This window comes from Canis lupus, chromosome 13, assembly GCF_048164855.1.
Source record: "Canis lupus baileyi chromosome 13, mCanLup2.hap1, whole genome shotgun sequence".
NCBI lineage: Eukaryota > Metazoa > Chordata > Mammalia > Carnivora > Canidae > Canis > Canis lupus.
The window spans coordinates 17,504,614-17,528,491 of record NC_132850.1 but is presented as its reverse complement, the minus strand read 5'-3'; the positions used below and the strand labels follow the sequence as shown (position 1 = coordinate 17,528,491).

Genomic DNA, 23,878 nt, shown 5'->3' with positions numbered 1-23,878 from the left:
GTGGGCCCAAGGGGGGCTGGCTGCGGGGCGGAGGAGGGGGGCGGGTGACCAGCCAGAGGTCGGCGGCCGAAGGACGCCGGAGCCTGTCGGGAAGCGCGAGACTACAACAACCACAATCCTCCGGGCTCCGGTTCCGGCGTCGCCGAGTTCTGGCCGGGCGGCAGCCGCGCGACGCCAGGCCCGGCGTGGGGTCACGTGGTGCCGGCGCGTCACGTGGGTGAGTCAGGTGACGCTGCGGGGCGGGCGGACAGACTGCGGGGCGGACGGTGGACGCAGGGACGCGGGTTTAGCTGTGGCCCCACGGACCCGAGCCCCGCCGTCGTCGCCGCCATGACGGGGCTAGCGCTGCTCTATTCCGGGGTCTTCGTGGCCTTCTGGGCTTGCATGGTCGTCGTGGGTGAGGCCGGGCCCTGGCAGGGGGGCTGCAACGCCGCGGGAGCAGCGGGGTCCCAGGAGTGCTGGGCCCCAGCGCGGGTCCTGTGCCCGGGGCTTCGGGACGTGGCCTCCGGCCTGGCGGCGCTTGTGACCCTGCCGGGGGAGACCCGGGTCTCTGGCCCCATGACGCGGGGCGCGGATGGCGGGGAGGGGGCCGAGAGCAGCCCCTCCCCCGTCTCACTGCCGCGGTCCGTCGCTCCTTCCAGAGGGGCCCGCTTGGGTCACGAGCCGGCTGTTCCGGTTCCTCTTTGCCGGGTCCTTTTGCCCTTCCCCCCCCCTCAGCTTGTTGGGTAAACAGCAGCTCAGCCTGGGCTGGTGGGGTCCGGTGCACCCTCCCGGGCTCCAGGGGATTCAGGCCCACGAGCCTGGCCGCGGGGGCCGGGGGGGGGCCTCGGGCTGGGAGGTGGTGACCCGGGCCGGGGGGGGGGGGCGCGGGGGGGTGGTTACTGAGGCAGTGGCGGAAAATGGAGGTCTGAGCAGAGGAGCCTGAAGCACGGAGGCCGGGCGAGGAGTCTCCCTTGACTTAGCGAGGTGGGCCTTTGGGGACCGGCATGTCAGCCGAGCAGCAGTTTCTCCACGAAGTTGTGAAGTTTCTTAGTAGAGAGCCGCCTCTAACTCTTTTTTTTTTTTTTTTTTTTGCCTCACCGCTGCAGGAATCTGCTACACCATTTTTGACTTGGGGTTCCGCTTTGATGTGGCCTGGTAAGGGAGGGCGGGGAGAGGATTCCCCTAAGAACTTTGCAGTTCCTCTTCACTGATCTAAGCCCCTACTCCGCCTCATCCTCAGCTGTCTGCAGTGTAGACTTTTGGGAGATGTGATGTGTTTTATCTCAGCATCCAGGACTGGCATGGGCTTGGAGGGCCGGAGGACGGATTTTGTGCTCCCTTCTCCACCAAAGCTGAAATTGCTTTCTTCCCTATTTCCACACCAGGTTCCTGACTGAGACTTCCCCCTTCATGTGGTCAAACTTGGGCATTGGTCTGGCTATCTCCCTGTCTGTGGTTGGGGCAGCATGGTGAGTGTTGGGGGGGGGGCGTGAGTCATAGCAGGTGTCACTGGGTCCTTAGTCATCCTGGGGGCAGTGACAGGCTCTGCTCATCCGTTTCTTATCTTTCCACCAGGGGCATCTATATTACTGGCTCTTCTATCATTGGGGGAGGAGTGAAGGCCCCCAGAATCAAGACCAAGAACCTGGTCAGGTAAATGTAGGGCCTTCAGAGGGTTGTCAGAACCAGCTGCATTGGGAGCTGCCTATTTGAACTGATAATGCTGCTGCTGACCAGCCTCCTGGTGGGGTGAGATGTCAGTGGGGGAAATGGTGACTGAGGACTCTGGGGAGGAAGGTTGATTTCTTTCTCATTTTTTTCTCCTCTCCACCCCTCATGCCCACCACTACCACTACCAGCATCATCTTCTGTGAGGCTGTGGCCATCTATGGCATCATCATGGCTATTGTGATTAGCAACATGGCTGAGGTACGGAGAACCAGGGTGGTGTGGGCATCTCTTCCAATGTGTTCTATTCAGTGCTTAGTGAGGCTGGAGGAGAGGGAGTGGCATAAGGGGGAGGGGAGATTCTGAGTATTTCTCTGCCTCCTGCAGCCTTTCAGTGCTACTGACCCCCAGGCCATTGGACATCGAAACTACCACGCAGGTAGGTAGATGTGTGAAGGAAAAAGGCTGGGGCTTCACATCTGCTTCCCCACTTGCATGCCTCAGCTCAGACTCATTATTTCAACATTCACTCCCTTTGTTTGGCCTGCTTGGCCTAGTTGGAGTGCTGACTATCCCCATTAGTCCATGTTGGGCCCTTGTCCTCCTCTCCCCCTGTGCCTGGCTTGGCCTCAATACTCTTTATCCTCTCAGGCTACTCCATGTTCGGAGCTGGCCTCACAGTAGGCCTGTCTAACCTCTTCTGTGGAGTCTGCGTGGGCATCGTGGGCAGTGGAGCCGCCCTGGCTGATGCACAGAACCCAAGCCTCTTTGTAAAGATTCTTATCGTGGAGATCTTTGGCAGTGCCATTGGCCTCTTTGGGGTCATTGTTGCAATCCTTCAGGTGATGAATCCCCTGGGGAGCCTCTGTCCTTGTCCCTATCCCAGCCTCACCCTCCTTCCAGAGGAGCCACTGTGTTCCCTTCTCCATCTATAACCAGAGAATCCCTGAACAGCTCTCACCACTTCATTCCCATTTTTTTGTTTTTTCCTTTTGAAGCTTTCCAATCTGGTATTGTTGACAAGAGTAATGTGTATTTTCCTGTTGTTTTGTGCCTATAGGTCTTCTGTTGAAGCTTTTTGTTCCATTAGTTTTTGTTTCTGTTTGTAGTCTAGACGAGGTTGGGATCTTGTCTGTGTGTCAGTTTGTCTCGGTGTGATTGTGTATCTCAGGGTCTGTGTGCATGTGTGCTGTCAGTAGGACAGCATGTCTGTATTGTGTGTGTTTTGTCCAACAGTGTGTAAGGGAGGCTGAGGATCAGCCTGACGGTCTGAACGTGATTGTGTGCTAAGTGGGGTTGACATTTGGCAACTGGTCCTGTCCATATTGCCACTTCTCCGTCTCTGTGTCCCACAGCCTGACTCTGCAGTTGTCTGACTGTCCCTGTTCCTGTGTTTGTCACACCATGTCCATCTTGGTCCAGTCATCCATCTGTTGTGGTCTGCCCATCCCACCATGGGTTTGCTAGAGCTGATCTGTCATTTGTCACTGTCTTAATCTGTTCCTCTGTCTCTGCCTGATTTCTCCTGTTCTTCTTTTGCAGACCTCCAGAGTGAAGATGGGTGACTAGATGATCTGTTTGGGTGGGGCCGTGTCCCACTCTTATTTATTTGTGGTTTTCCCGGGACAGCTGGAGCTGTCATCCTTGGCCTTTCAGGGGGCTTGGTGTTCAGGGGCCCCCCTGCACTTGCTGCACGTGCTGCCTGTCAACTTGGAGGCACTGCCTGGCTGGACCCTCAGTGTGGGGAGTGGGCCACTCACTGATGGCTGCGTGCACCTGTGTACTGGTGTCCCAACTCTGCCCCCAACCCATCTTCCCAGTGTTTGTGAAATAAACGTGGTTTTCGTCTGGGTCAATGCTGCTTCTGTTGCCCTTCTTTGCTACTTTCTTTCATGGAGGGAGAGTAAACGGGCCTGTAGGCCTCAACCTTATGCCACCCTCTTGGCACGTTTCTGTCTCATACACATTGTCTCTGCTCTGGACAGAGCTGGTTCCTGGGCTGGAGAGAAGGATGCTGAACATCTTTCCTGGAGGGAACAAGAGAGTCTGGGGATACGGACCCAGGTGTTTGTGCAGGGGAGGGGGCTGTCCTCCTCCCCTGGCTTCTTCAAGGTTCTGTCTGCTAAGCCCGGAAGGGCCACATCTCCTATCTGGCTCTGGCTCTACTACTGGGCATCCATCACCCTCCAGCGCTGTGGGGCTTGGAGCCCATCACTTGCCCTGCCAGTACCTAACCTGAGCGCTTGTTCCCAGGGCCCCGTCCAGCTCCTCCCCCTTCCGTGCCATCTCTTGCCAACCTCCTATTACCCTAGAAGCCCCGGCCACATCCCTCTTTATGTCTTTAAGCTGGCGGCCCCCTCCGCGGCCGCGGGCAGACAATCCCGTGCCCATCAACGAGCTCACAGATCCCTAACCTCCCTGCTGGAGTCGCCTAACTTCCAGGCGCCCTTCTTTGGCAGAGTTGGCGCCCCAGCCCCCACCCGCGCCCTCCCCAGTCCGCACCCCGAGGCCAGCCCCCGGGTGCGCCTCCCCCCGCCGGCCCCGGCCCCCGTGCGCCGCGCTGGGCCGCCGGCAGGGGCGGGCGGCGGAGGCGCGCGGCGGGCGCGGGCGCGCTGGAGGCGGGGGCCGCGGGGGCGCGCGCGCGGGCGCGGGCGCGCCGGCCAGGCCTGCCCCTCCGAGGCGCCGTAGCGCGGGAGGGAGGCGGCGCTGTGGTCCGTCGGTCCGCGGTCCGTGGGTCTGCCGGCCGCCCGGCCCCGCCCTGCCCCCCGGGGCGGCTCGGCTCCATGGCCCGCGGCGGCGGCGGGAGGCGGCCCGGGGGCCGCGGGGGCCGCTGACCGGGCGGCGGGAGGCGGCGGGGCCGGGCCATGGGGGACGGAGCCGGCCGCAGCCACGGGAGCCGGGAACGCAGCCCGAGCCGGAGCGGCGCCCCCTGCTGAGCCCCGAGCGCCGGGTGAGCCCCCCGCCCAGCGCCCCGACATTCCAGACCGGGCCCGCGATCCCCGCCCCGGAGCCGGCGAGAGGCGCGGGCGGCCGGACCCCGGCCCGGGGCTGCCCCCCCCCGCCCGCGCCCCCCCGCCGGCCGCCCTTATTGTCCTCGCGCGCGGCCGGCGCCCCACTCACGCTCCCCGCGGCCCGGCCCCCGCCCCCCGCCCCCGGCCCACGGACGCTCCCCGGCTCCACACCCACCGGGTCCTCGGGCCGCCCCGGTCCCGGGAGCCACGTGCCCCGGCCGGCCTGCGTGTCGGCCCCGCCCTAACGCACCTCGGCCTGACCCAGAAGCCCGGCTGGGAGGGCGGCGGGAGGGATGCTTGCACGTGGGGCCCGGCGTCTGCGCGCCCGCCCGGGAGCCTGCATGCATGGCTGTGCACCTCGAGGAGCCGCCGCTTTGTTTGTGAGTGTGTGACTCTGCGCTACTGTTACTGTCACTGGGGCGTGTCTGCGACTCTGTACGTAGTTCCTGGGGTGTCTGAGTGCAGGTGACTTCAGCTGGGACCCGGGGTGTCTGTGGTGGCCGTGCGGTGCCCTGTATCTGAGTGAGACCCAGCCTGCTCCCTGGAGCGCTGCTGGAACCGCAGCTGGAGCCGTGGCCCAGGGAGGACCCGCGCCTGCCTTGCCGATGTGGGAGCAGTGTCCAGGGCCCGGACCTTCCTTCTTCCCGGGAACCAGAACCAGGAGTGCTGGGCAGGCTCCAGAAAGTTCATGCCAATCCTTGAGGTCTTAGAGGAGGGGCATCCTATGCCCCACCCTATATTTTGACCTCTTGTTCCAGCCATAAACATCTTGATCGTATTTGGGCCTCCTGGGTGCTGAGGGCCACTTCCCAGCCTGGTCCTAGTTGGCCTGGCCTACTTGTCCCTGGTACCTACCTGTCCAACCAAACCAGTGCCCACCATGCTCCTGGCAGGACTAACTGAAGTCATGAGTACCAAGCGCTCCTGCATGGTAGGTGCTCAGTCAGTGGTCTCCCCTCCCCAGCCCTGGGTTGAGGATGCTGCCCTGCGGGGTGTCTGTTCTCTGGGGCACAGGTACACGTGTGGGTCTGCAGGTAAACGTGCTTCCATTTGGAGTTATGAACCACTGTGATCAGAGGTCTGTGTTGGTGTTTCTGAGAACACACAGGCGTGCACCTTGAGTGCGGGTGCATGAGGTTGCACTTGTGTGTGTGTGTGAGCAAGGAGGAGGAATGTCTGCATACGTGGTTAGTCCTCGGGTGCGTGAAGATGTGTGAGTAGTGAATGGCCAAGGACTGTGTCTGCGTGTCTATTAGCAGGTAGATTGGGAGTCTGCGAGCATCACAGGGGATGAGCAGATAATAAGTGTGAGCAGTGGCAGGAGAGGGGTGGGCGGGTAGCCTCACCCTGCCAGCCCTGACCTGCTGGGTCTTTCTCTCTCTTCCCCTGCCCAGGCCGGCAGCCGGATGCCCGGGCCCGTTGGGCGGGCCAGCGGCCGCCTGCGGGATGAGCAGACTGCTGGGGGGGACGCTGGAGCGCGTGTGCAAGGCCGTGCTCCTTCTCTGCCTGCTGCACTTTCTCGTGGCCGTCATCCTCTACTTTGACGTCTACGCCCAGCACCTGGCCTTCTTCAGCCGCTTCAGCGCCCGTGGCCCTGCCCGCGCCCTCCACCCAGCTGCCAGCAGCAGCACCAACTTCTCCCGGCCCAACGCCACGGCCCCCAGCTCGGGGCTCCCCGAGGCTCCCAGCGCCCGTCCTGGCCCCACGGCTCCCGTCCTGCCTCCCTGTCCCGACTCGCCGCCTGGTCTTGGTGAGCCTGGGGGGAGGGCCTGCCCCTAGGGGTGAGCAGAAGACCCCACCGCTGTTTTGACTTGGGGAAGGAGCCCTGGGGGTGCAGGGGTCCGGGCCTGTTGCGAGAGGGCGGCTCCTGGGGCTCTGTCGGCCCACCCCGGGCCCGTCCGGGGCTGAGGGAGAGGGCTGGTGCCCCTGGATGGTGGCGAGGGCCTGATGCCTGCTACCGCCCTGCCTGCAGTGGGCCGGCTGCTGATCGAGTTCACCACGCCCATGCCACTGGAGCGGGTGCAAAGGGAGAACCCGGGCGTGCTCCTGGGCGGCCGCTATGCACCCCCCGACTGCACGCCCGCCCAGACGGTGGCGGTCATCATCCCCTTTCGACACCGGGAGCACCACCTCCGCTATTGGCTCCACTATCTGCACCCCATTCTGCGGCGACAGAGGCTGCGCTACGGCGTCTACGTCATCAACCAGGTGCGCTGCCGGTGGCCCCGGGCTGGCTCTAGCTGCCGGGGGACCCCTGAGCACCTGTGGGTACGAGCACCCACGTGGGGTTGGGAACATTCGCAGGATCTTGTCTGCCGCCGGTTGTGTGGATACACAGCCCCAGGCGGGCCTGCGTGATGTCCATGCGCACCCAGGAGGGCTTGCATGCCCATATAGGGGAGTATGTGCACGCGGATGTTGGCCGCACTGATGGGTGTGTGCATGGCCTCGGGATGGGCCCCATTGTTGCTCCCCAGAGACCCCTCCCCATGGAGGTGGAGACCTGGGTGAGGAGAGAGAGGTAGAGCCTGAGAGAGGGATGAAGCTTGCTTGAGGGCCACAGCCACCGCAGAGGCCCGGGAACTGAGCTCCGTGTCTAAGCCTTGCCATGAGCCTGGCGAGGCCCGGCTGTTGGGCCCCGGGGAGGATCTGCTGTGGGACTTGGGCCTCCTCTAAGTATGGGACCTGGATCCCCCTTCCGGGCTGATGGTGCAGGCTGACTTGGGGCTGGGGACTAGGAGGGCACAGAGGGCCTTGCCAGCCCGGGAGTTGAGAAGTGACAGTAGAGATGGGTCTTGAGGGGTGAACAGGCATCAGCCGGCTGACTGGCTGGAGGCCCCAGGGGTCGAGAGAACCATCTCGTGTATTCGGGAACTGGTGGCCAAGGTGTGGGATCCAGCATGCAGGGTGGGTGGCAAAGATGAATCTGGAGCTGCTGGCAGAGCCCAAATCCAGAAGGGTCTCTGGAGGCATGTCAGGCAGTTGAATTCCAGCCTGGAGGTGGTGGGGCACCACTGGAAGGTTCTAAGTGAGGAGTAGCATATACGTTTGCTTATTGGGAAGATGGCTCTGGTTGCATGTGGGGGAGGAGCTGGAGGGGGAGACTTGTGGGGGTGACCAGTTGGGAAGAGGCTACAACGTTCAGGAAAAGAGTGAACCTGCATGTGAGTCAGTAGCAGTTGTGGCCATGAAGGGAGATGTGACACAGTAGGGAGTAGGGAGAGGGAGACACGGGGACACCTCGAGGGTTTCTCCTTGGCCATCTGCCGTGTGGTTGGCTGTGCCTGTGAGTGAGATGGGAACACAGGAGCCGGGCCAGGGCTGGGGGAGAGCGTGACTCGGAATTCTTTTTTGCATGTGATGAGTTTGAATGTCCGGGTGAAGTATGAGAGGAGTGTTCAGCCGGCAGTTGGACCAATGAGTCCAGCGAGCAACGAGGTCTGAGGTGCGGAGAGGCATCTGGGAGCCACCGGCATGCAGGTGAACCCTAAGCCCGACAGTGTCCAGGCTGCCCCGGGAGCACAGGACCTGAGAGGAGAAAGCCAGCGCGTAAGGGACAGGTGGAGAGAGGGACAGCAGCACACACTGCGCAGGTTGGCCAGAAAGGCTCGAGGAATCCCGGGAGAAGGTGGTGTCCAGAAGCCCAGGAAAAAGTGTCCAGAAGGAAGCACGGCAGCTACGTGAGCACTGCCGGGGGAGTAGGGATATGGACCAAGAAGCGTCCAGTGGATTTAGTAACAAGGTGGGCCCAGCGAGAACCATTTCAGGGGCATGGTGGGGGCGGAAGCAGATTGCAGTGGGTTGAAGAAGGAATCAGATTTGACAAAATGGAAATAGCCAATTGGAGGCAACTCTTAAAAAAAAAAAGAAAAATCTCTGCCGAGAAGGGGAGGCAAAGGTAGGGCGGTGGCTAGAGAGGTTTATTTTTCAGATGGAGTAAAATTGGGCATGTTCATGAGCCGTGTGGGAGAAACTCGGGGCTCCTGGCTGGGGAGAAAGGTCAGAAAGGAGAGCCGATGAGGCAGGAGAAAGTACACAACTGCTGCAAGGGCTGGTGGGAGAGAAGGTACAGGGCAGGGAGGGGAGAGAGCAAGTAGGGCTGGGCAGTTTAGGGGAGCAGCTCCCATTCGCTCGGGCTCAGGCTGCCTGGTGGGTAGGAGGGGCATGCCTCAAGACCCCTTCAGGGGCCTGGCCAGCTCTAGCCTGGAGATGGTGGGTTGGGACAGAGGGCCCAGCTCTTTCCATGAGATCCTCCTTGCCCTGGCTAGAATTTGGAGCTTGGGCATGCGTGGCCAGGAACCCAGCCTCAAGGAGGCCCGGCCCTGCAGCCCCTTTTCTAAGGGGACCTCAGGCTCACTGGCCTGCGACTGCCTGTACACCTGGGGAGACAAGTCAATCTAGCCAGATCCTGTCCTGTTCCTGTCCCCATCCTGTCCCAGTCTCAGAGGCTGCCCAGGGAGTTGGATGTGGGTCCAGATGAGCCAGAGGGCTGGGTGGATGAGGCTTGGTGGCTCATCCCCATGGTTCTTGATCTTGGACACTGGGCATTGGGGTGTGCATCGTTCATCTCATTTTGTGAGTGCCCAGCGGGGATACAGTGTCTCAGGGCTGCTCTTCCTGGCACAAGGGACACGGCTGCAAGGCACGCTGGAAAGAAGGGGTGAAAAAATGAGCGACAGGAGCACTCTGAGTCCCAGCTTAACCGGACTCTGGCATAAGTGAAGCTCACAGGACAGAGTGAATGATGACCCAGAGGCAGGGAGGTCAAGGATGCCTGTCCAGACATAAGCTTGATGATCAAATCAGAGGAGAGCATTCCAGAGCTAACACCAGGGCCTCACGGCAGGAAGGAGCCTGACATGTTCCAGAGCAGCTGAGGAACATAGCGCAGCTGGGCCCTGGAGTCTGAGGGCGATGGCGCGAGAGGAGACTGGAGCCAAGCCATGGAAGGCCTTAGTAGGCGGGACTTAGGGGAGCCACTCAGAGTGGGGTGGGGGAGGCAGGGAAGTGGCAGGCCCTTGGGGACCACTCTGGACAGTGCTAAAGTGGCAGGTGCCTGCCAGTCACAGGCCCAGAGCTGACCTGTCCCCTGCACCGACCCCAGCACGGTGAGGACACCTTCAACCGGGCCAAGCTGCTCAACGTAGGCTTCCTAGAGGCGCTGAAGGAGGATGCCACCTACGACTGCTTCATCTTCAGTGACGTGGACCTGGTCCCCATGGATGACCGCAACCTGTACCGCTGTGGTGACCAGCCCCGCCACTTTGCCATTGCCATGGACAAGTTTGGTTTCCGGTGAGGGCTCCCTTCTCAGCTGGATCCAGACTCCCCCGCCGTACCCAGCGCCCCCTTGCCGCTGGCCCCTGTAGCACACTCTCCCCCACACCCACCCATCTCTGGCCTTCCCTCTGGAGTCCTCTCAGGCCCCTCACTGACACCTGCCCTCCCCTGCCACAGGCTGCCCTATGCTGGCTACTTTGGAGGCGTGTCAGGCCTGAGTAAAGCCCAGTTTCTGAGAATCAACGGCTTCCCCAACGAGTACTGGGGCTGGGGTGGCGAGGATGACGACATCTTCAACCGGTGAGTAGGGGTGGGGTGGGGCAGGGAGTCGACCGGGTGCAGAAGGTGCAGCACAGACTGGGCGAGGCTCCTTGCCCTTCCTGGTGCCTGCTCCAGCCCATCTGTCCCCATCCCCAGGATCTCCCTGACTGGGATGAAGATCTCGCGCCCAGACATCCGCATAGGCCGCTACCGCATGATCAAGCACGACCGGGACAAGCATAACGAGCCCAACCCGCAGAGGTGACCCCAAGCGCCCCTATTCCCTTGCTCCTTAGAAGTGACTCCCCAGTGCCACTGATCCCCAGATGTGATCCCAAGGCCCTTGACCCTTGACTCCTAGAGATGGCCCCCACGCCCCTGCTCCCTGTTCCCCAGCCCCTAGCTCAGTCTCACTCCAGACTTCTGTCATCCCTGGCCTCATTCCTAGAGGTGACAACAATGTAACGGCAGGGTTCAAATCATCACAAGTTGATGACATTCCCGTCGGTGTCCTCACAGACCTCCCTCGTGCCAGAGCAGATAGGACAAGAGCTAGCAGGCACTGGGCACAGCTCCAGGGCCTGGGGACCCAACAGAGGTGGCCTTGAGTGGCATGGGGCCAGGCGCCGAAAGACAGTGCTGAGCCCTCTGAGACCAGAGTAGGCCGCTCTGTCCCTGGGGGTGTAGCAACATTTGGTGTCCGGTGCTGGCTGGGAGAAGCACCTGGGGCATGTGCAGTGTAGACCAGGGCTTCCTGGCACTGCTCTAACCTAGGTGGGAGGTGGGGGGAGCCTGGAGCCAGTCCCTGCCGGACATCACACGGTGAGGTTCACTCCAGGGAGGGATACAGGCAGTTGTAGCACAAGGTGATCAGGGCAAGGTGCTGTCCTTGCAGAAGAGGGAGTGATGGTGGGAGGCCCTCCTGGAGGAGGTGATGGTAAACTAGACTTTGGAAGATGATCCATTGGACAAGTATTTGTCACCCACCGGCCGGGGGCACAGTGCTGTATTCACCAGGCTAGTGGAGGAGGCCAGTTTGGAGAAAAGGCATAGTATTTGCAGGAGTCTGGAATGTGAACTTGCATGATATATACGCTGAGAGTCTGAAACTCTGTTTTACAGTCACTGAAGGCTGGGAGTGACCATAGAGGGGTCAGTGCTGGCTGTTTGGGGTGTCAAACCCCAGGTTGGGAGTTTTACTTTTGTGCCCAGGGCACCGGGGAGTCGTGGAAGGACTTTGAGCAGGGAAGGAGCAGGATCAGATTTGGGTTTGAAAGGACCACCCTGTGAGTGCGAAAAAGGTGAAGGGCTGGTGGGCCTGGAAGGAAGCTGACCAGGCTTGATGGAATTGGGGGCCCTGGGGTGTGCTGGGTGTGAGGCTGCCGTGTCCCCGGATGGAACAGTGTGTAAGGGTGGGGAGGTAGGCTGCAGCAGCAGCGGAGGGCCGGCATTTGGCAGGAGCACGAAGCCCTGGGCATCCAGGGAGCTGATGAAAAAGCAGTTCAGATAGAAACCGAGGCAAGCAGGGCAGGGAGAAGAGGGGCTGGAGGGCGTCTGAGGGAGCGTGCTCAGTGTTGAGATGGCTGGGGGGGGGGATCTGAGCCGAGCTCAGAAGGACTGGGAGGATCAGAACACTTGGGATGAGGGTGGGAGTGGAGCTCTAGAAGCACATGCCGAGGTGTCATCATGAGTTAGTGATGTCTGCCTTGGGTGAGGAAGTGGCCAGACGGCAAAGCATTTCTAGCTTGAAGAACTCTCTGGGCGCTGGTTCCGTCCACCTAGGCGCCTTTGCCCCAAATCTAGTTCTCCTGGATTCTTCTTTGACCCTACATGTCTATACCACCAGCAGGTGGTGTCAGTGCCACTCCCAAAACAGATCTGAGCCCATCTGCTTTTCCCTTCACCACCTCTGCCCTAGTACAGCCTCTGTCATCCTGTCGGGACTGCTGCAGTGGCCTCTCACTAGTTTTCCTGTTTTCCTCTCGTCCTTGTCCTCCTGTGGCTGGTGTCCTCTGGCCGTCCCCGCCGGCCTCCCACTGGGCAAAAAATCCCTGTCTTCTCACTCCTCGAATAAAAAACCTGCATCCTCTGACTTACAGAGCCCCACCCCGACATGCTCTAGCCTCCAAGCTGTTCTTAAGCCCTTGGCCCATGAAGCTCTAACCACTGGCTGTGCAACTTCTCATTTCCAGGTTAGGGTCAGCGTGTGCTGACCTCTGCTTGGAATGCTCTCCCCCCTGCTGTCAGCTTGGTGTCACAGGCTCACCCCTTCCAAGGCAGCCGTCTCCGTCTCCCTCCCCTGTCTCCCTTAGCACTCTGATGCGTCCCTTGTCAGTTGCCTGTCTCCCTGGTGGAACAGACTTGCCATGAAAGGAAGGACTTAGTGCCCTGTCCCTGACTGTGTCCCTAGTACTTATGAGCAGAGCCTGGCACTGGGGGGACTGCTCAGTAAGTAAGTGGTGAGGGACGGAGGAGATAGCCAAGAGAGAAGAGGGGCTTGGGGAGCACAGATGATGACCCGACGCAGGACAAGTTGCCTTTGAGGTGCCTATGGGATGCCCGTGTCTGGGTCTAAGGCTGAGAAGAGCCTGAGATCAGAGAGAGATTTGTGAGGGTGTCCAATTCTGGACTCGAGGGGAGAAGATCTCTGTTTTAAAGGCAGATGCCAGAGCAAAAGGGCTCCAAGCAGGTGACGGGCAGAGGGTTTGGTGAGGAGAACTGAGTCATCCCTGGAAGAAGCCAGGGTGGCTTGAGCCTTACCCCCAGAGACCCCATACTGGGTTTATTGGGTAGCCCTGATCTGGACCCACTTCCATCCTATCTAGGTTTACCAAGATCCAAAACACGAAGCTGACCATGAAGCGGGATGGCATCGGGTCAGTGCGGTACCAGGTCTTGGAGGTGTCTCGGCAACCACTCTTCACCAATATCACAGTGGACATTGGGCGGCCCCCGTCATGGCCCCCTCGGGGCTGAGCTAATGGGTAAAGGCTCCCAGTGCCAAGGATTGTCTGCCAGAGGACTGACCTATATACTATATAGCCTGGCTGGCGGCTACTCTGTGGAGGATCCCCCAGGACTCAGACTGTGGGCTCTGCTTTCGGAGGGTCTTCCACAGGCCCCTCCAGCTGCACCTGGAAGTTTCAGAACCTACTTTGGGGGACTTCCAACCTGGGCGAGCCCCTCCAGTGTGGCCCTCTCTGGGGTCAACTCTTCGTCCTGTCCCTCCCTGCCCAGCCCAGCCCTCCATCACTGTCAGGGTCGGCCCAGCCCCTGCACTGCCTCACCGAGTGGCCCGGGCTAGGTCACTCCACCTCTCTGTGCCTCAGTTTCTCCCCCCTCGAGTCCCCTAGGGCCTGGAAGAGTAGGAGGTACAACTAGGGGGCAGTGTGGCTTCCAGGGGGAATTCTCAGACCTGGGGATCCCCCGCGCTCCCAGGGGAGGGGAAACCTTTTTCATTCAACATTGTAGGGGCAAACTCTGGTGCGCCCCCTGCTGAGGAGAAGCCCCAGGAGGGGACCAGAGGGGGTGCTGTGTCGCTGCCTGGGATCTTGGGGCTGGGCTTTGCATGGGGGGCGGGGGAGGGGGCCTGGATCCGTCAGTCTGGTCCCCGCCTCCCTATCTCAGAGAGAAGGCAGCAGCCCCAGGGCCGGCTCGGTGTTTGTACATTGCACAGAAACTTGTGTGGGTGCTTTAGTAAAAAACGTGAATGGAGCAGCCCCTTTGTCTGCTTGGCGCTGGGGAAGCTGGGTCCCGGGTCCCAGACCCCGCGTGTGCGGCCGGAGGGCCACTGGCCTAGGCCGTCGGGCGGGCCGGGCCCGGAGAGGCAGCGAGCAGTCCCCCCGGTGGGCCCCGGCTTCTCGGTTCTTCCCACCCGCCCCGAAGCTGCCGGGAGAGGAGCCGGGAGCGCCGGGCGGCGAAGCTCCCCGCAGGCCCCGCCCCCGCTGGCTGGCCACGCCCCCGCTGGCTGGCCACGCCCACCCGGAGGGCGGGGCCCGGAGCGGCGCGGTTTCCCTGGTGACGGCCGCGCGGAGGAGGCGGGGCCCGCGAGAGTCGGCCGAAGCGGGGCAGCAGGGACAGCGCCAGAGACAGGCGGCTCCGGGCCCGGTGATTCCAGTCGCCGAGACTGGCGGCGGAGCTGGGGGACTTGGGAGACGCCGGGGAGCGCGACGGGGCGGGGGCGGGGCCTTGGGGGCCGGGGAGGGGCGCGGCCCTGGGGGCCGGGAAGGGGGGCGGGGCCCGGGAGGGGCGGGGCCCGGGAGGGGAGGGGCGGGGCCAGCCCCGGCCACCCGCCCTCTCCCGGTAACGCTGCGGGGCCCCTGCTGTCCCGCAGGTGCGAGCCTGGGGCCGCTCGCCGGGGGGCGGCGGCGCGGGCGGGCCATGCTCCGGGACTCCCCGTCGCTGTGGGAGCTGGTGGAGGAGCACGTTCCGCTCCCGGAGCGGCCCGAAGTGAAGAGGCTTCTGGGGGAGACGACGGTGGACCTGAGCCTGGAGCTGCGGGCAGAGGTGGGGCGTGGGCGGAGGGGCCACACTCCAGGCCTGTCCCAAGACTCGGGTGATTTCCCCACCTCCCCTCGGGCCCCCCGTCCTGCCCGAGAACTCCCGAGGTCCGGCCGACCAGCCCTCTAGACTGCGCTCTGCCCTCATGAGGTCCCCAGCCCCCTCCACTCCCGTCACTGCTCTCCCTCGTCGCAAGGTGTGCCAGCTCTCCTTGCAGGTGGTGACGCTACAGGCCCTGCTCCGGGAGGCTCGAGCCTCCCGAGCCTCGGGCTCCCGCCCCACCTCTGAGCCCTCCTCGCTTCTGGCACCGCCGCCCCTCCTAAGAGACCTCGTGCGCCAGGAGCTGAGGCAGCTGCTCCTGAGTCTCCGCCAGAAGGCCATCCGCGAGGGCAGGTGGGAACCTCGGACCTAGGGCGAGGCCCCGGAGCACGGCTAAGGGGGCTTGCCCTGCACCTGAAAAGGGGCCAGGATTGCCTTCGGTGGTCCCCAGGAAGGAGCCCCTGACTTTCCTGTGAACCTTCTGCAGGGACCAGACCCAGGCTTGGGTCCAGTACAGCCCCAGGGTCCTGCGCTTTGCCTTGGAGGAGCCTAGGTGTGATTTGCCAGAACAGAAAATCCAGATGAGGAGTGAACCCAGGTGAAGTGGTGGTAGGAAAGGAGGGATCTCTCCCTACTTGGCAGGGGCCCAGCCAGCTGGTGGCTTCCACCTGGCTCTGTGGAGAAGTTCCTGGCCTGGAGCTGGAACCCCCACAACCACATGTGGGGGTCAACAGGAGCTGGGCTAGAGAGCCCAGGGGACCAAATGAGACAAATGAGGGTGTTCCTAAGTGAATGGCAGCAGCCACTTAGTTCTGGTTCTCACACAACCCTTTGAGGGAGTGACAGCACCCTTTTACTGAGGAGGAAACTAAAACTCAGAAGGGGTAACCGACTTGCCCAAGGTCACACACACTGAAGGGTGAGGGAGCCCATTTGCAAACCCAGGCTCTGGGACTCCTCTCCTTTGTGCTCTATATGTTGCCTTTTCGAGAAAAGACACAGAACTGTCTAGGAGTGGCATTTGTGTCCCGAAGGCCTGGGGTGAGGCAACCTGGGGAGAGTGATGTTGACCTCCTCTGCCAGCAGTGGTCAGAGGGACCTCAGCATCATCAAGGACCAGCTGAACGTGTCCAGCATCGACCAGGTTGCTGGACACCTGCGGTGAGGCCCCCCTGAGCGTACGTGGGGGGTGGACACAGGGAGGATGGGGCTGGGGCAGGTCTTGAAGTACTGAGACTGAGCTTCGGGGAGAGGAGAAGGAGGCCACACACCTGGTGGGAGGCCAGGATGGGGAGGCTGAGAGGTGGAAAGGGCAGGTTGCTGCAGGGCCTCAGTGGCTGCTGCCAGGAAGTGGTCAAGCGGGGGGGGGGGGGGGGGGAGCAGCCTGAGGATTTTTATCCTGAGGGGAGGCACCGTGGGAGGGTTTCAAGCAGAGGAAGGGCTGTGATGTGGGGGAGGAGGGAGGCCAGAGGAGGCCCCTGCAGTAAGAAGAGAGGATGGTGGGTGCTGTGCAGTAGGTGCGGGGAGGACACATCCTGCCCTGGAAGAGGCTGGTGGGGGGTGGAAGGCTGGGGCCGAGAGCAGGGTGGGTGAGGCAGGAGGGCCCGGCGGGGGTGGGGTTGGGTGGAAGGCTCAGCTGAGACTGGGTCCTGTGGCGCTGGTCCCGGCTGCCACACTCGCATGTGTCCCAGGATCCTCCTGGAGGAGGAGTGTCACACCTTGGAGAGGATGGTCCCCATCCTGCAGGTGAGCTGCAGCCGTGGGCCGCCCTGCCCAGAGCCTTTCTGCTGAGTGTAGACGCAGCTGCCTCTCACTGGTGTGTGAGGCCCACATACATGTGTGTCTGTGTGCATATGTGCATGTAAAGGTGTGTGAGTCCTGAGGCCATTTCTCACATGTGCATGGTCCCTATTGTGTGTGTGAATCCAGAATATTCTGGTGAGCCCCTAAGTCCAAGGTCAGCACTTTAGATTAATTTGCTGAACTTGCCCTGTCTTTGCCTCCTTACCTGCCCTAAGTCTGAGTCCAAGCCAGCCACCACCTCACCCAGCGGGGCTTTTCAGGGGGGCGGGGGGACTGGTGCTCCCCCCAGAGACTGCCTGGACCAGTTTTGGGGTCCTGCCATGGGGATCTTGGCCTCTGCGTCCAAGGCTGGGGCACTGAGCCAGCTCTCCCTGCAGCGCTGCCTGGAAGAGTATACAGGGGCACCCCAGCCCTCTGAGGCAACCCTAGAGCCCACCCTGGCAGGTGAGGACCCCATGTAGGCCCCAGAGCACCCAGCCTCCTGCTGTCCACCCCACACTTGTACACACCCCGGAACTGCTACGAGTTGTGTCTCAGAGATACCTCTCTGCTGCAGAGCTAAAGGAACAGAAGGCAGCCATGCAACAGGAGCTGCAGGCACCTCTGAGGCCCCCCTGCGCCTCCTCCAGCCGCAGGTAAACCAGAGCACCTGGCTGGCTGGACAGGGTGGGCTGAGGCTCAGGCCGCTGCTGGCTCACCGCTGCTCTTTCCGTCCAGGCAGCAGCCCGTGGGGTCCTCCAGCTGGGGTCTCGGGCCCGTGCCTCGCCTCCATGGGGCTTCAGGAGCTCGGGCTGGGCCTCTCCAGTGCTGCCGGCCCACTCCTCCTCCGGGGCGCCACCCCCAACCCCGAGGCCTGGCCACCGCCTGCCGCTGGGGACGGCAGCTTCAGTGCGGCCCGCGGACAAAGCCATCTTCTGCTCCAGTGTCCAGCGCAGCACCATAGGCCCCCACCTGAGGGGCTGGTCACGAGGAAGGCTTCGGCTTCTGCTGGACCTCACGCCAGCTGCCGCCTCTCCGCCGCTATGGCCCAGCCTGCTTCAGATCTGGTCTCAGATGAGCCCTTGCCAGGACACCGACACTGTCCGTCTGTCTGGGCCTTGCCCCCCACCCCCCTCGTCAAGTCCCTAGTGCCCGGTTCTGACAATCAGAGCCTTTGGCCCTCCTTCTCCTGGCTCTCCACAAAGGCCTGGCAGGCAGAGGTCTCATCCCAGCCCCGACTCTTGTCCCCCTGGGGGACTCAGACAAAGCACAGCAGCAGCTCAGAGACAGGAATAGAAATTTCATTAAAATCTATGGACTTTAAAATCCTAGTGGTGCACACGGATGGGTAGGGGCGGGTGGTGCACCGTTATTGCTACAGAGGATTAGAGGCGGCTCTTCCGGGGCTGTCACGGCACAGAGGGGCACAGAGGACGGACAAACGGACACTGCAGGGCTTGGGGGGAATGAGCTCGGCTCCAGAGAGGGGATGGGGCACGCGGGCTGGGGCCATTTGGCACATGAACAAGGGCAGCCCAGTTTGGGAATCCTGGGCCTTTTGCCTGGTGGAGGGAGGGCAAGGGGGTTTCATGTAAGGTCCCCTTCCCCGGGGCTCTGGGCTCAAACCTCCTGCTGAGGAGCACCCCACCCCTACCCCCCAGAAACTAGTGCTTTGGGCAGGCTGCTGGGTCGTGGGCCTCTGCTGGCTGGGCCTGACAGCCAGGGCTGGAATGAGGCGCAGAGACCCCAGGGCAGCCGAGTGAGGTGCAGGCAGGCCTGGAAGACAAACGGGGCCCGTGGCTGGGGGCATGGGAATGGCAATCACAGAGAATACGATTTTTACAAAAATAATTACATAGACAAACAGGGCTGGGCGGCGCGGCCTGACAAGTAACACTGTACAGCCCCCTCAGCCCCTCACCCTGGCCCCAGATAGGAAGACCCAAATCTGCCCGGGTGGAGGCCGGGGTCTGCTCTGAGGGCAGGAACACTGGTCAGGAGGTGGAGGCCCAAGGAGGGGGACAGGTAGGGGCCCACCTAGAACCTCAGCTCAGGGCAGAGTGTGGGGGCATCAGAGGCCATGTAAAGCCCAGCAGATCTCTGGGGACCTGGCCTGAGACCACCCTCCAAAGTGCTTTGAGCGCCCCCCGCCCCCCCCGCCACCCCCCCATGGCCCACACCCATCCCCAGCTGCCGTCTTGGCATCCAAAGGACCTGTAAACACTGGGGACACGAGCACAAATGACCACGCTACCAGTGGCGACCAAGGGGACAGCAGCCGCCCTGGCCAGGGCATGGCAGGGGCAGGTGGCGACACCCGTCGCCTGCCTCCCCAGTCTCTGTGGTGGGAGCACGGGCGGGGCGGGCACTCCCCAGGCCAGCTGTGCTCATATCCGGGAGTCCTGCAGACGGCTCCCGTTGCTGCCCACCATGGGGAGCTGGGCCTTGTCCGGGTGCAGCGGCTGGACCTCAAGCCCATCTTCGGGAGACGGCGGTATGGTGGGGGCATAGCGCCCAGTCTGGTGCTCCAGGAGGGCAGGGCCCCAGTCTCTACTTGGCTTTGTGGCATTTTTCAAGCGCTGTGGGAGAGGCAGACATGGGGGTGGGGGGGGGGGCGCTTCAGGAGGGAGCTGGGGAGCCCCATCCACCCGCCCCCTCCCGCCGGGTGCACCCACCCCTCACCTGGAGGAGGGTGTCCCCATCTGTGCGGCAGAGCTGGAACAGGGCATAGAGAGGGATGCAAATGACAGACGACAGAGCCATAAGGAAGCCGATGGCCACGGCCCAGCCAGGGTACTGGTAGTGGTTGTAGGTGATTGGCCGGTACTGGATCACCGTGAAGATAAGAATGAACTGCAGGGGGCAGGGGACGAGCGTGCTTGAGGCCTGCCCAGGACCACCCCAGCCGCCCTTCCCCGGGTCCTGTCCTCCTCCCAGCACCCCGTCCCTTCCTCTCCAGTCTCCCGGCCTACAAGGCGGCATCGTGGGCAGGTCGGGGCAATGTCAAGGTTGGGGAGTGGAAGGAACAGACGGAGCCAGGGGTCCAGAGCCTGGTGGGCAGGGAGGTCTGTCTTTGCTGTAATCCTGAGCCAGCCCGGGAGCAACTGACGTCACCTCTGAGGTCAGTAGGTCCTGCTCAAAGACTCCCAAGGGCTCCCTCCTGCCCACTGACCAAGGCCGAAGTAAGTAAGGCCAAATCCCTGGCCTCAGGGCTGTTAGCATCGCACACCGCACCTCACTTAGCCCTCTGGCCACATTACCCTGGTCTCAACGTCGCGTGGTCGCGTCTGCACCCAGCATTCTCTTCCCCCTTCATCGATTCTGGAGAACCCTCTACACTTTCCTCTGTCAGACCCTATGCAAATGCCACCTCCTTCAAGAAGCCTCTCCAGATTTCTCATCCCTCTTCCCGAAAGGCCTCTCCAGGGCATTTTCTACCCGCTAAACATTGCCCACAGGCCGGGACCTCCTGGGACTGCAGCAGGGTCTCAGTCTCATGGGCTGATGTGAACGGGCCTGTGCAGAGAGGTGGGAGCGATGCGGGAGAGGAGAGGGCAAGGCCCCACCTGTCTGGCTGTGGAGCCACAGGGGAGGCTGGGGACCCGGAGCCGTTTCGGAAAGACAAGAGTGGGACGGGAAATGAAGCCTGGGGCCGCAGCGACAGCAGCAAACTCAGGAAGCAGAAAGACGGGCCGGCAGCTCACGGGCCACCCAGGGGCCTGGCGTATGCACCGCTCCCCAGGAGGGCTCCGTGTCCACCTCCTGAGCCCTCAGCTGCGTCTCCTGCGTGACCAAATTCAGGAGGGCAAGACCCACACGCACTAGGGGCACCTCCTGGCACGCTGCACGTGAAACAGTTTTCCTGAGTGGAACTAGGTGCTGACCAAGTCGTAAACAGATCCCTTTTTCCAGCAGACAGAAAGATGGTTTGTCCAAAAGAGCTTTGCAGAAATCTAAAGAGGTAAAGCCCCCCCAGAAAGACACAACGTTCCAGAAACACGGGGCCACGGGGCCTGGAGTCGTGAGCTTCGGGAGACTCTGGCCTGGCTCTCTGAGCACGGAGAGGCCGCTGCCCACGCAGCCTCCATCGCGCGGAGACTCGGGAGCCAGGCCGAGCTGCCCCTGCGAGCCCCCCTGTACCTGCCTCATTCCTGCCTCCCGCTCTGCCTGGGCTGGTACCCCAGGTCTCCACCCGGGGGGCAGCCTGTTTGGGGCTCTGGAGGGTGAGCTCCCTCCGAAGGGCCCCGGGCCTTGGCCGCACCCCCAGAGGCCCAGGCTTGGCCTGGCCTCCCTCCACCTACACGACGCTTCTGCTGCTCCTGTTCAAAGCTGGGCCAGTGGCCAGAGCTGGGGTCTATGCCAGCCTCGGGGAAGACCCCACCGCCCAGGTGGTGGCCGCCTCAGCCCTGGGGGGGCCTCCCCCGAAACAGGAGCCAACATGGAAATCCGGTGCTGAGCTTCGTGTGGCCCAGAGAAGCTGGGCGTGACGGGAACACGACAGGACGCTGCCCTTGCCACTAGGCTGGCCCCTCTGTCCCTCAGACGGCCCGGCCTCTCCTCTTCCCCTGGAGCCTCCGTTACACCGTGGAACGCTTTGTGGCCCTGCTCCCGCCCTGAGCACAGAGGAGCAAACTCGGGTGATTAGTCCACGGACCAGTCCTGCTTCCTGCGGCGTTTCTGGTGGAGCCCGGGCCGCACGCAGGCTCCACCCTGGACCCCCTTGCCGCCAGCGGGGCCTCCGTCATTTATGAGCCGCGGAAACTTGGGTCTGTGACCTCCCGTCTCCTCCTCCGTGAAGCGGGAGTGAGGACGCCCCGTGGAGAGTCCTATCACGCGAGCTGATACGTGAGCCACGTGCAGAAAGCGCCTGGTGCCGGGCGGTTGGGGGGGTCCCCCTGGGAGCTCCCGGGGGCTGAATGTCGTGGGGCGGGAGCCTTCCCTGTCGGGGAGCCTTCCCTGGGGGAAGCCGGGCCACTCCAGGGCCTGGAAGGCTTAGGAGACTGCCTCCGTCCCGGAGCTGACATAGCACTTGTACCACCCGCTTCTGGAACGTGCATTCGTGTGGCGTACCCCGCGCCCCGAGTACCTGGGCTAAGGGACTGGAGACAGGAGGCTGACGCCCATCTGGCTAACTGTCCCTGCGTCCCTCTGGGGGAGCCGGCGGGCAGCTCCCGGATGGGGCTCTAAGCCGCCTCTGAGCCCCGCCTGTGTCTGTGCAACGGCTCTGACTCCCCGCGGCAGGAGCCGTGGGTGCGGACGCCCGTGGGGAGACGAGGACGCCTGCCAGGGGGCGCCGGCCTGGGAACTTACAAAGATGATGGCTGGAGAGACAAAGCGCCAGCAAATCTGGAAGAAGAGGGGCGGCGGGAACCCCAGCATCATCTGGATGTCCTGGAAGTAGTTGCGGTGCCCTGGAGAGAGGGGGGTCAGCGAGCGCCGCTGGACCAGGGGCGGGGGACGCGGGGACATGGGGACGTGGGGACGTGGGGGACGCGCACTCACCGTAGATGTACATGATGGACACGCACATGATGCAGGAGATGATGACCAGGGAGAAGCTGGCCGCGTAGTTGTCCATCAAGAGCAGCCAGTAGATGCCTGCCTGTGGGCCATGGGCAGCTGAGTCGGGGGGACCCCCGGGGCCAGGCTCCCCCACCCCCGGCCCTCCCGCCCAGCCTCTCCTCCAGGTCTTACCTGGCTGGTGAGGGGGACGCCCAGCAGGAAGCCAGCCACAGCCACACCCAGGGTCACGTAGGTCTTTTTCTGCAGGATCCACTCATTTCCCACTTCGTCCACAATGGCCGTGACCAGTGTCTCCAGGAGACAGAACTACAGGAGTGGCCGTCAGAGCCCGGCCTCCTGCCCGCCTGCTCCCTCAGCAGGCCGCCCACACCCCCACCCCTACCTGAGGGCCCACGCCCGCACCCCTACCTGAGGGCCCACGCCTGCACCCCACCTGAGCGCCCACACCCGCACCCCTACGTGAGTGCCCAGCCCCAGCACCCCTACGTGAGTGCCCAGCCCCAGCACCCCCTACGTGAGTGCCCAGCCCCCGCACCCCTACCTGAGTGCCCAGCCCCAGCAAGATGAGCATGAAGAAGAAGAGCAGAGACCAGAGTGGGGAGATGGGCAGCAACGTGAGGGCCTCGGGGTAAGCCACGAAGGCCAGGCCTGGGCCGTGGTCAGCCACGCGGGACACGTCCACGCCCAGGTGGTTGGCCATGAAGCCCAGGATGGAGAAGATGACAAAGCCCGCATAGACGCTGGTGGCACAGTTAGTGATGCTGATGATAATGCTGTCCCTGAGGGGGAGGAAAACAGGGTTCAAGGCAGGCAGAGAGAAGACCTGAGATGGAAAGTTCTAGGAACAGAGCTTCCCCCTCACCCCCCACCTCTTTTCTAGGGCCTTTTTCAGTGGGCTGAGCCTCAGACCCCTGGGCATCACTGTTCCCCACCCTCTTCTCTCTGTTCTCCAGTGACCCGATCCAGACCCAGGGCGCCCAGGACCTCAAGGCTACGAGTGGAACCCAGGGCCCTGGAGGGAGGTCCCGGAGGCCACGCTGGATCCGGGGCTCCGGGGAAGCCGGGGGGCAGCTGCAGGGTAGAGGGGCAGCCGAGGGCTGGCAGGGAGAGGCTCACCGGTAGCAGTTGTTGTGGAACTTGTTGTAGGAAGCCATGGTGATGAGGCCCCCCCACGCGCAGCCCAGCGAGTAAAATATCTGGGAGGCAGCATCGCCCCACACCTGCGGGGCAGGAGGCGCGCAGCGGGCGTCAGAGGCAGCGCCCCTTGGCCCTCCCCACCCCTCCAGGCCACTCTCCACGGCCCACCTTGGCCTCCAGGATCTTGTCCCACTGCGGGGTCAGGTAGTACATGATGCCCGTGAAGGCTCCATCCAGGGTCACACCTCGGACGAACAGGATGGTCAGCACCACGTAGGGGAAGGTGGCCGTGAAGTACACCACCTGTGCGAGACCGGCTCCGTCGGACTCCTCCGAGCTCTCCCTGGGGGGGCCCTGGCGCCCCCTCCCCGACACCCCCACGGGCCCTCCGGACCCTCCTCCCCTCTCTGCCCCCTCATCGCCACCTGTCCCAGCTCCCACTCCCACGCCCCGCAGGGAGGCCAGATCTCCCGGGGAGGGTGCAGACCCTGCCGGGGGAGGGGTACTTACTTTCCCTGAAGACTTGACCCCCCGGATGAGGCAGAGGAAGACTACCACCCAAGAGACACCGAGGCAGCCGAGGAGGGGCAGCTGCACCTCCCCAAAGTTCCCAATGTCGTCTGAGAGCTTGAGCACGTAGAGCCTGGGGAGAGGGATGCTCGTCAGTAAGGGCCGGGCCCTGACGCCCAGCACCC

General features: G+C 62.8%; 4 protein-coding genes across 19 annotated transcripts in view; 3 read left to right on the top strand and 1 right to left on the bottom strand.

The window, feature by feature from the left end:
* The first annotated feature begins 138 nt into the window (after positions 1–138).
* ATP6V0B (ATPase H+ transporting V0 subunit b) lies at positions 139–3,506 on the top strand. 3 transcript variants are annotated; one of them, XM_072772572.1, is made up of 8 exons: positions 139–217; positions 1,089–1,137; positions 1,368–1,451; positions 1,558–1,635; positions 1,842–1,911; positions 2,038–2,089; positions 2,302–2,492; positions 3,193–3,506. In XM_072772572.1, the coding sequence occupies exons 3-8, from the start codon at positions 1,393–1,395 to the stop codon at positions 3,217–3,219; spliced, it is 477 nt and encodes a 158-aa protein (XP_072628673.1). In that variant the 5' UTR covers positions 139–217; positions 1,089–1,137; positions 1,368–1,392; the 3' UTR covers positions 3,220–3,506. The 3 variants fall into 3 exon arrangements, with proteins under 3 accessions (XP_072628673.1, XP_072628671.1, XP_072628672.1); XM_072772570.1 differs by lacking the exon at positions 139–217 and adding an exon at positions 218–397; XM_072772571.1 differs by lacking the exon at positions 139–217 and adding an exon at positions 890–966.
* A 945-nt stretch (positions 3,507–4,451) lies between these two features.
* B4GALT2 (beta-1,4-galactosyltransferase 2) lies at positions 4,452–13,919 on the top strand. 3 transcript variants are annotated; one of them, XM_072772548.1, is made up of 7 exons: positions 4,452–4,600; positions 6,056–6,411; positions 6,634–6,869; positions 9,766–9,956; positions 10,119–10,241; positions 10,359–10,463; positions 13,028–13,919. In XM_072772548.1, exons 2-7 carry the CDS (start codon positions 6,108–6,110, stop codon positions 13,176–13,178), a joined length of 1,110 nt encoding a protein of 369 aa, XP_072628649.1. In that variant the 5' UTR covers positions 4,452–4,600; positions 6,056–6,107; the 3' UTR covers positions 13,179–13,919. The 3 variants fall into 3 exon arrangements, with proteins under 3 accessions (XP_072628649.1, XP_072628650.1, XP_072628648.1); XM_072772547.1 differs by lacking the exon at positions 4,452–4,600 and adding an exon at positions 4,894–5,041; XM_072772549.1 differs by lacking the exons at positions 4,452–4,600; positions 10,359–10,463 and adding an exon at positions 4,889–5,041.
* A 128-nt stretch (positions 13,920–14,047) lies between these two features.
* Positions 14,048–17,849, top strand: CCDC24 (coiled-coil domain containing 24). 4 transcript variants are annotated; one of them, XR_012005582.1, is made up of 9 exons: positions 14,048–14,309; positions 14,536–14,708; positions 14,920–15,095; positions 15,229–15,339; positions 15,776–15,902; positions 16,433–16,487; positions 16,805–16,988; positions 17,101–17,179; positions 17,262–17,319. XR_012005582.1 is itself a non-coding variant. In XM_072772544.1 (9 exons), exons 2-9 carry the CDS (start codon positions 14,583–14,585, stop codon positions 17,485–17,487), a joined length of 1,032 nt encoding a protein of 343 aa, XP_072628645.1. In that variant the 5' UTR covers positions 14,166–14,309; positions 14,536–14,582; the 3' UTR covers positions 17,488–17,620. The 4 variants fall into 4 exon arrangements, 3 of the variants coding, with proteins under 3 accessions (XP_072628645.1, XP_072628647.1, XP_072628646.1); XM_072772544.1 differs by having other exon boundaries at positions 14,166–14,309; positions 15,828–15,902; positions 17,262–17,620; XM_072772545.1 differs by having other exon boundaries at positions 14,180–14,309; positions 15,828–15,902; positions 16,922–16,988; positions 17,262–17,849.
* Positions 17,804–23,878, bottom strand: part of SLC6A9 (solute carrier family 6 member 9) — a 32,334-nt gene continuing 26,259 nt past the window's right edge. For all 9 annotated transcript variants that reach the window (XM_072772536.1, XM_072772542.1, XM_072772539.1 and 6 more), the window contains 9 exons: positions 23,694–23,826; positions 23,352–23,486; positions 23,163–23,266; positions 22,588–22,825; positions 22,218–22,352; positions 22,026–22,125; positions 21,834–21,934; positions 19,206–19,376; positions 17,804–19,102 (listed from right to left, as the gene is read on the bottom strand). In XM_072772536.1, the coding sequence (XP_072628637.1) occupies positions 18,911–19,102; positions 19,206–19,376; positions 21,834–21,934; positions 22,026–22,125; positions 22,218–22,352; positions 22,588–22,825; positions 23,163–23,266; positions 23,352–23,486; positions 23,694–23,826 (1,309 nt within the window). In that variant the 3' untranslated portion in view covers positions 17,804–18,910. The remainder of the gene's footprint in view (positions 19,103–19,205; positions 19,377–21,833; positions 21,935–22,025; positions 22,126–22,217; positions 22,353–22,587; positions 22,826–23,162; positions 23,267–23,351; positions 23,487–23,693; positions 23,827–23,878) is intronic.

Excerpts from the sequence above, each read along its gene's own strand:
- ATP6V0B (XM_072772570.1), top strand. The coding sequence starts at position 331 with ATGACGGGGCTAGCGCTGCTCTATTCCGGGGTCTTCGTGGCCTTCTGG. Across the intron at positions 1,138-1,367 it reads TTCCGCTTTGATGTGGCCTG|GTTCCTGACTGAGACTTCCC; the intron begins GTAAGGGAGGGC and ends TTTCCACACCAG. Across the intron at positions 1,912-2,037 it reads TGATTAGCAACATGGCTGAG|CCTTTCAGTGCTACTGACCC; the intron begins GTACGGAGAACC and ends TGCCTCCTGCAG.
- B4GALT2 (XM_072772547.1), top strand. The coding sequence starts at position 5,007 with ATGGCTGTGCACCTCGAGGAGCCGCCGCTTTGTTT. Across the intron at positions 5,042-6,055 it reads GAGGAGCCGCCGCTTTGTTT|GCCGGCAGCCGGATGCCCGG; the intron begins GTGAGTGTGTGA and ends TCCCCTGCCCAG. Across the intron at positions 10,242-10,358 it reads GATGACGACATCTTCAACCG|GATCTCCCTGACTGGGATGA; the intron begins GTGAGTAGGGGT and ends CCCCATCCCCAG.
- CCDC24 (XM_072772544.1), top strand. The coding sequence starts at position 14,583 with ATGCTCCGGGACTCCCCGTCGCTGTGGGAGCTGGTGGAGGAGCACGTT. Across the intron at positions 15,340-15,827 it reads CAGATGAGGAGTGAACCCAG|TGGTCAGAGGGACCTCAGCA; the intron begins GTGAAGTGGTGG and ends CTCTGCCAGCAG. Across the intron at positions 16,989-17,100 it reads CCTAGAGCCCACCCTGGCAG|AGCTAAAGGAACAGAAGGCA; the intron begins GTGAGGACCCCA and ends TCTCTGCTGCAG.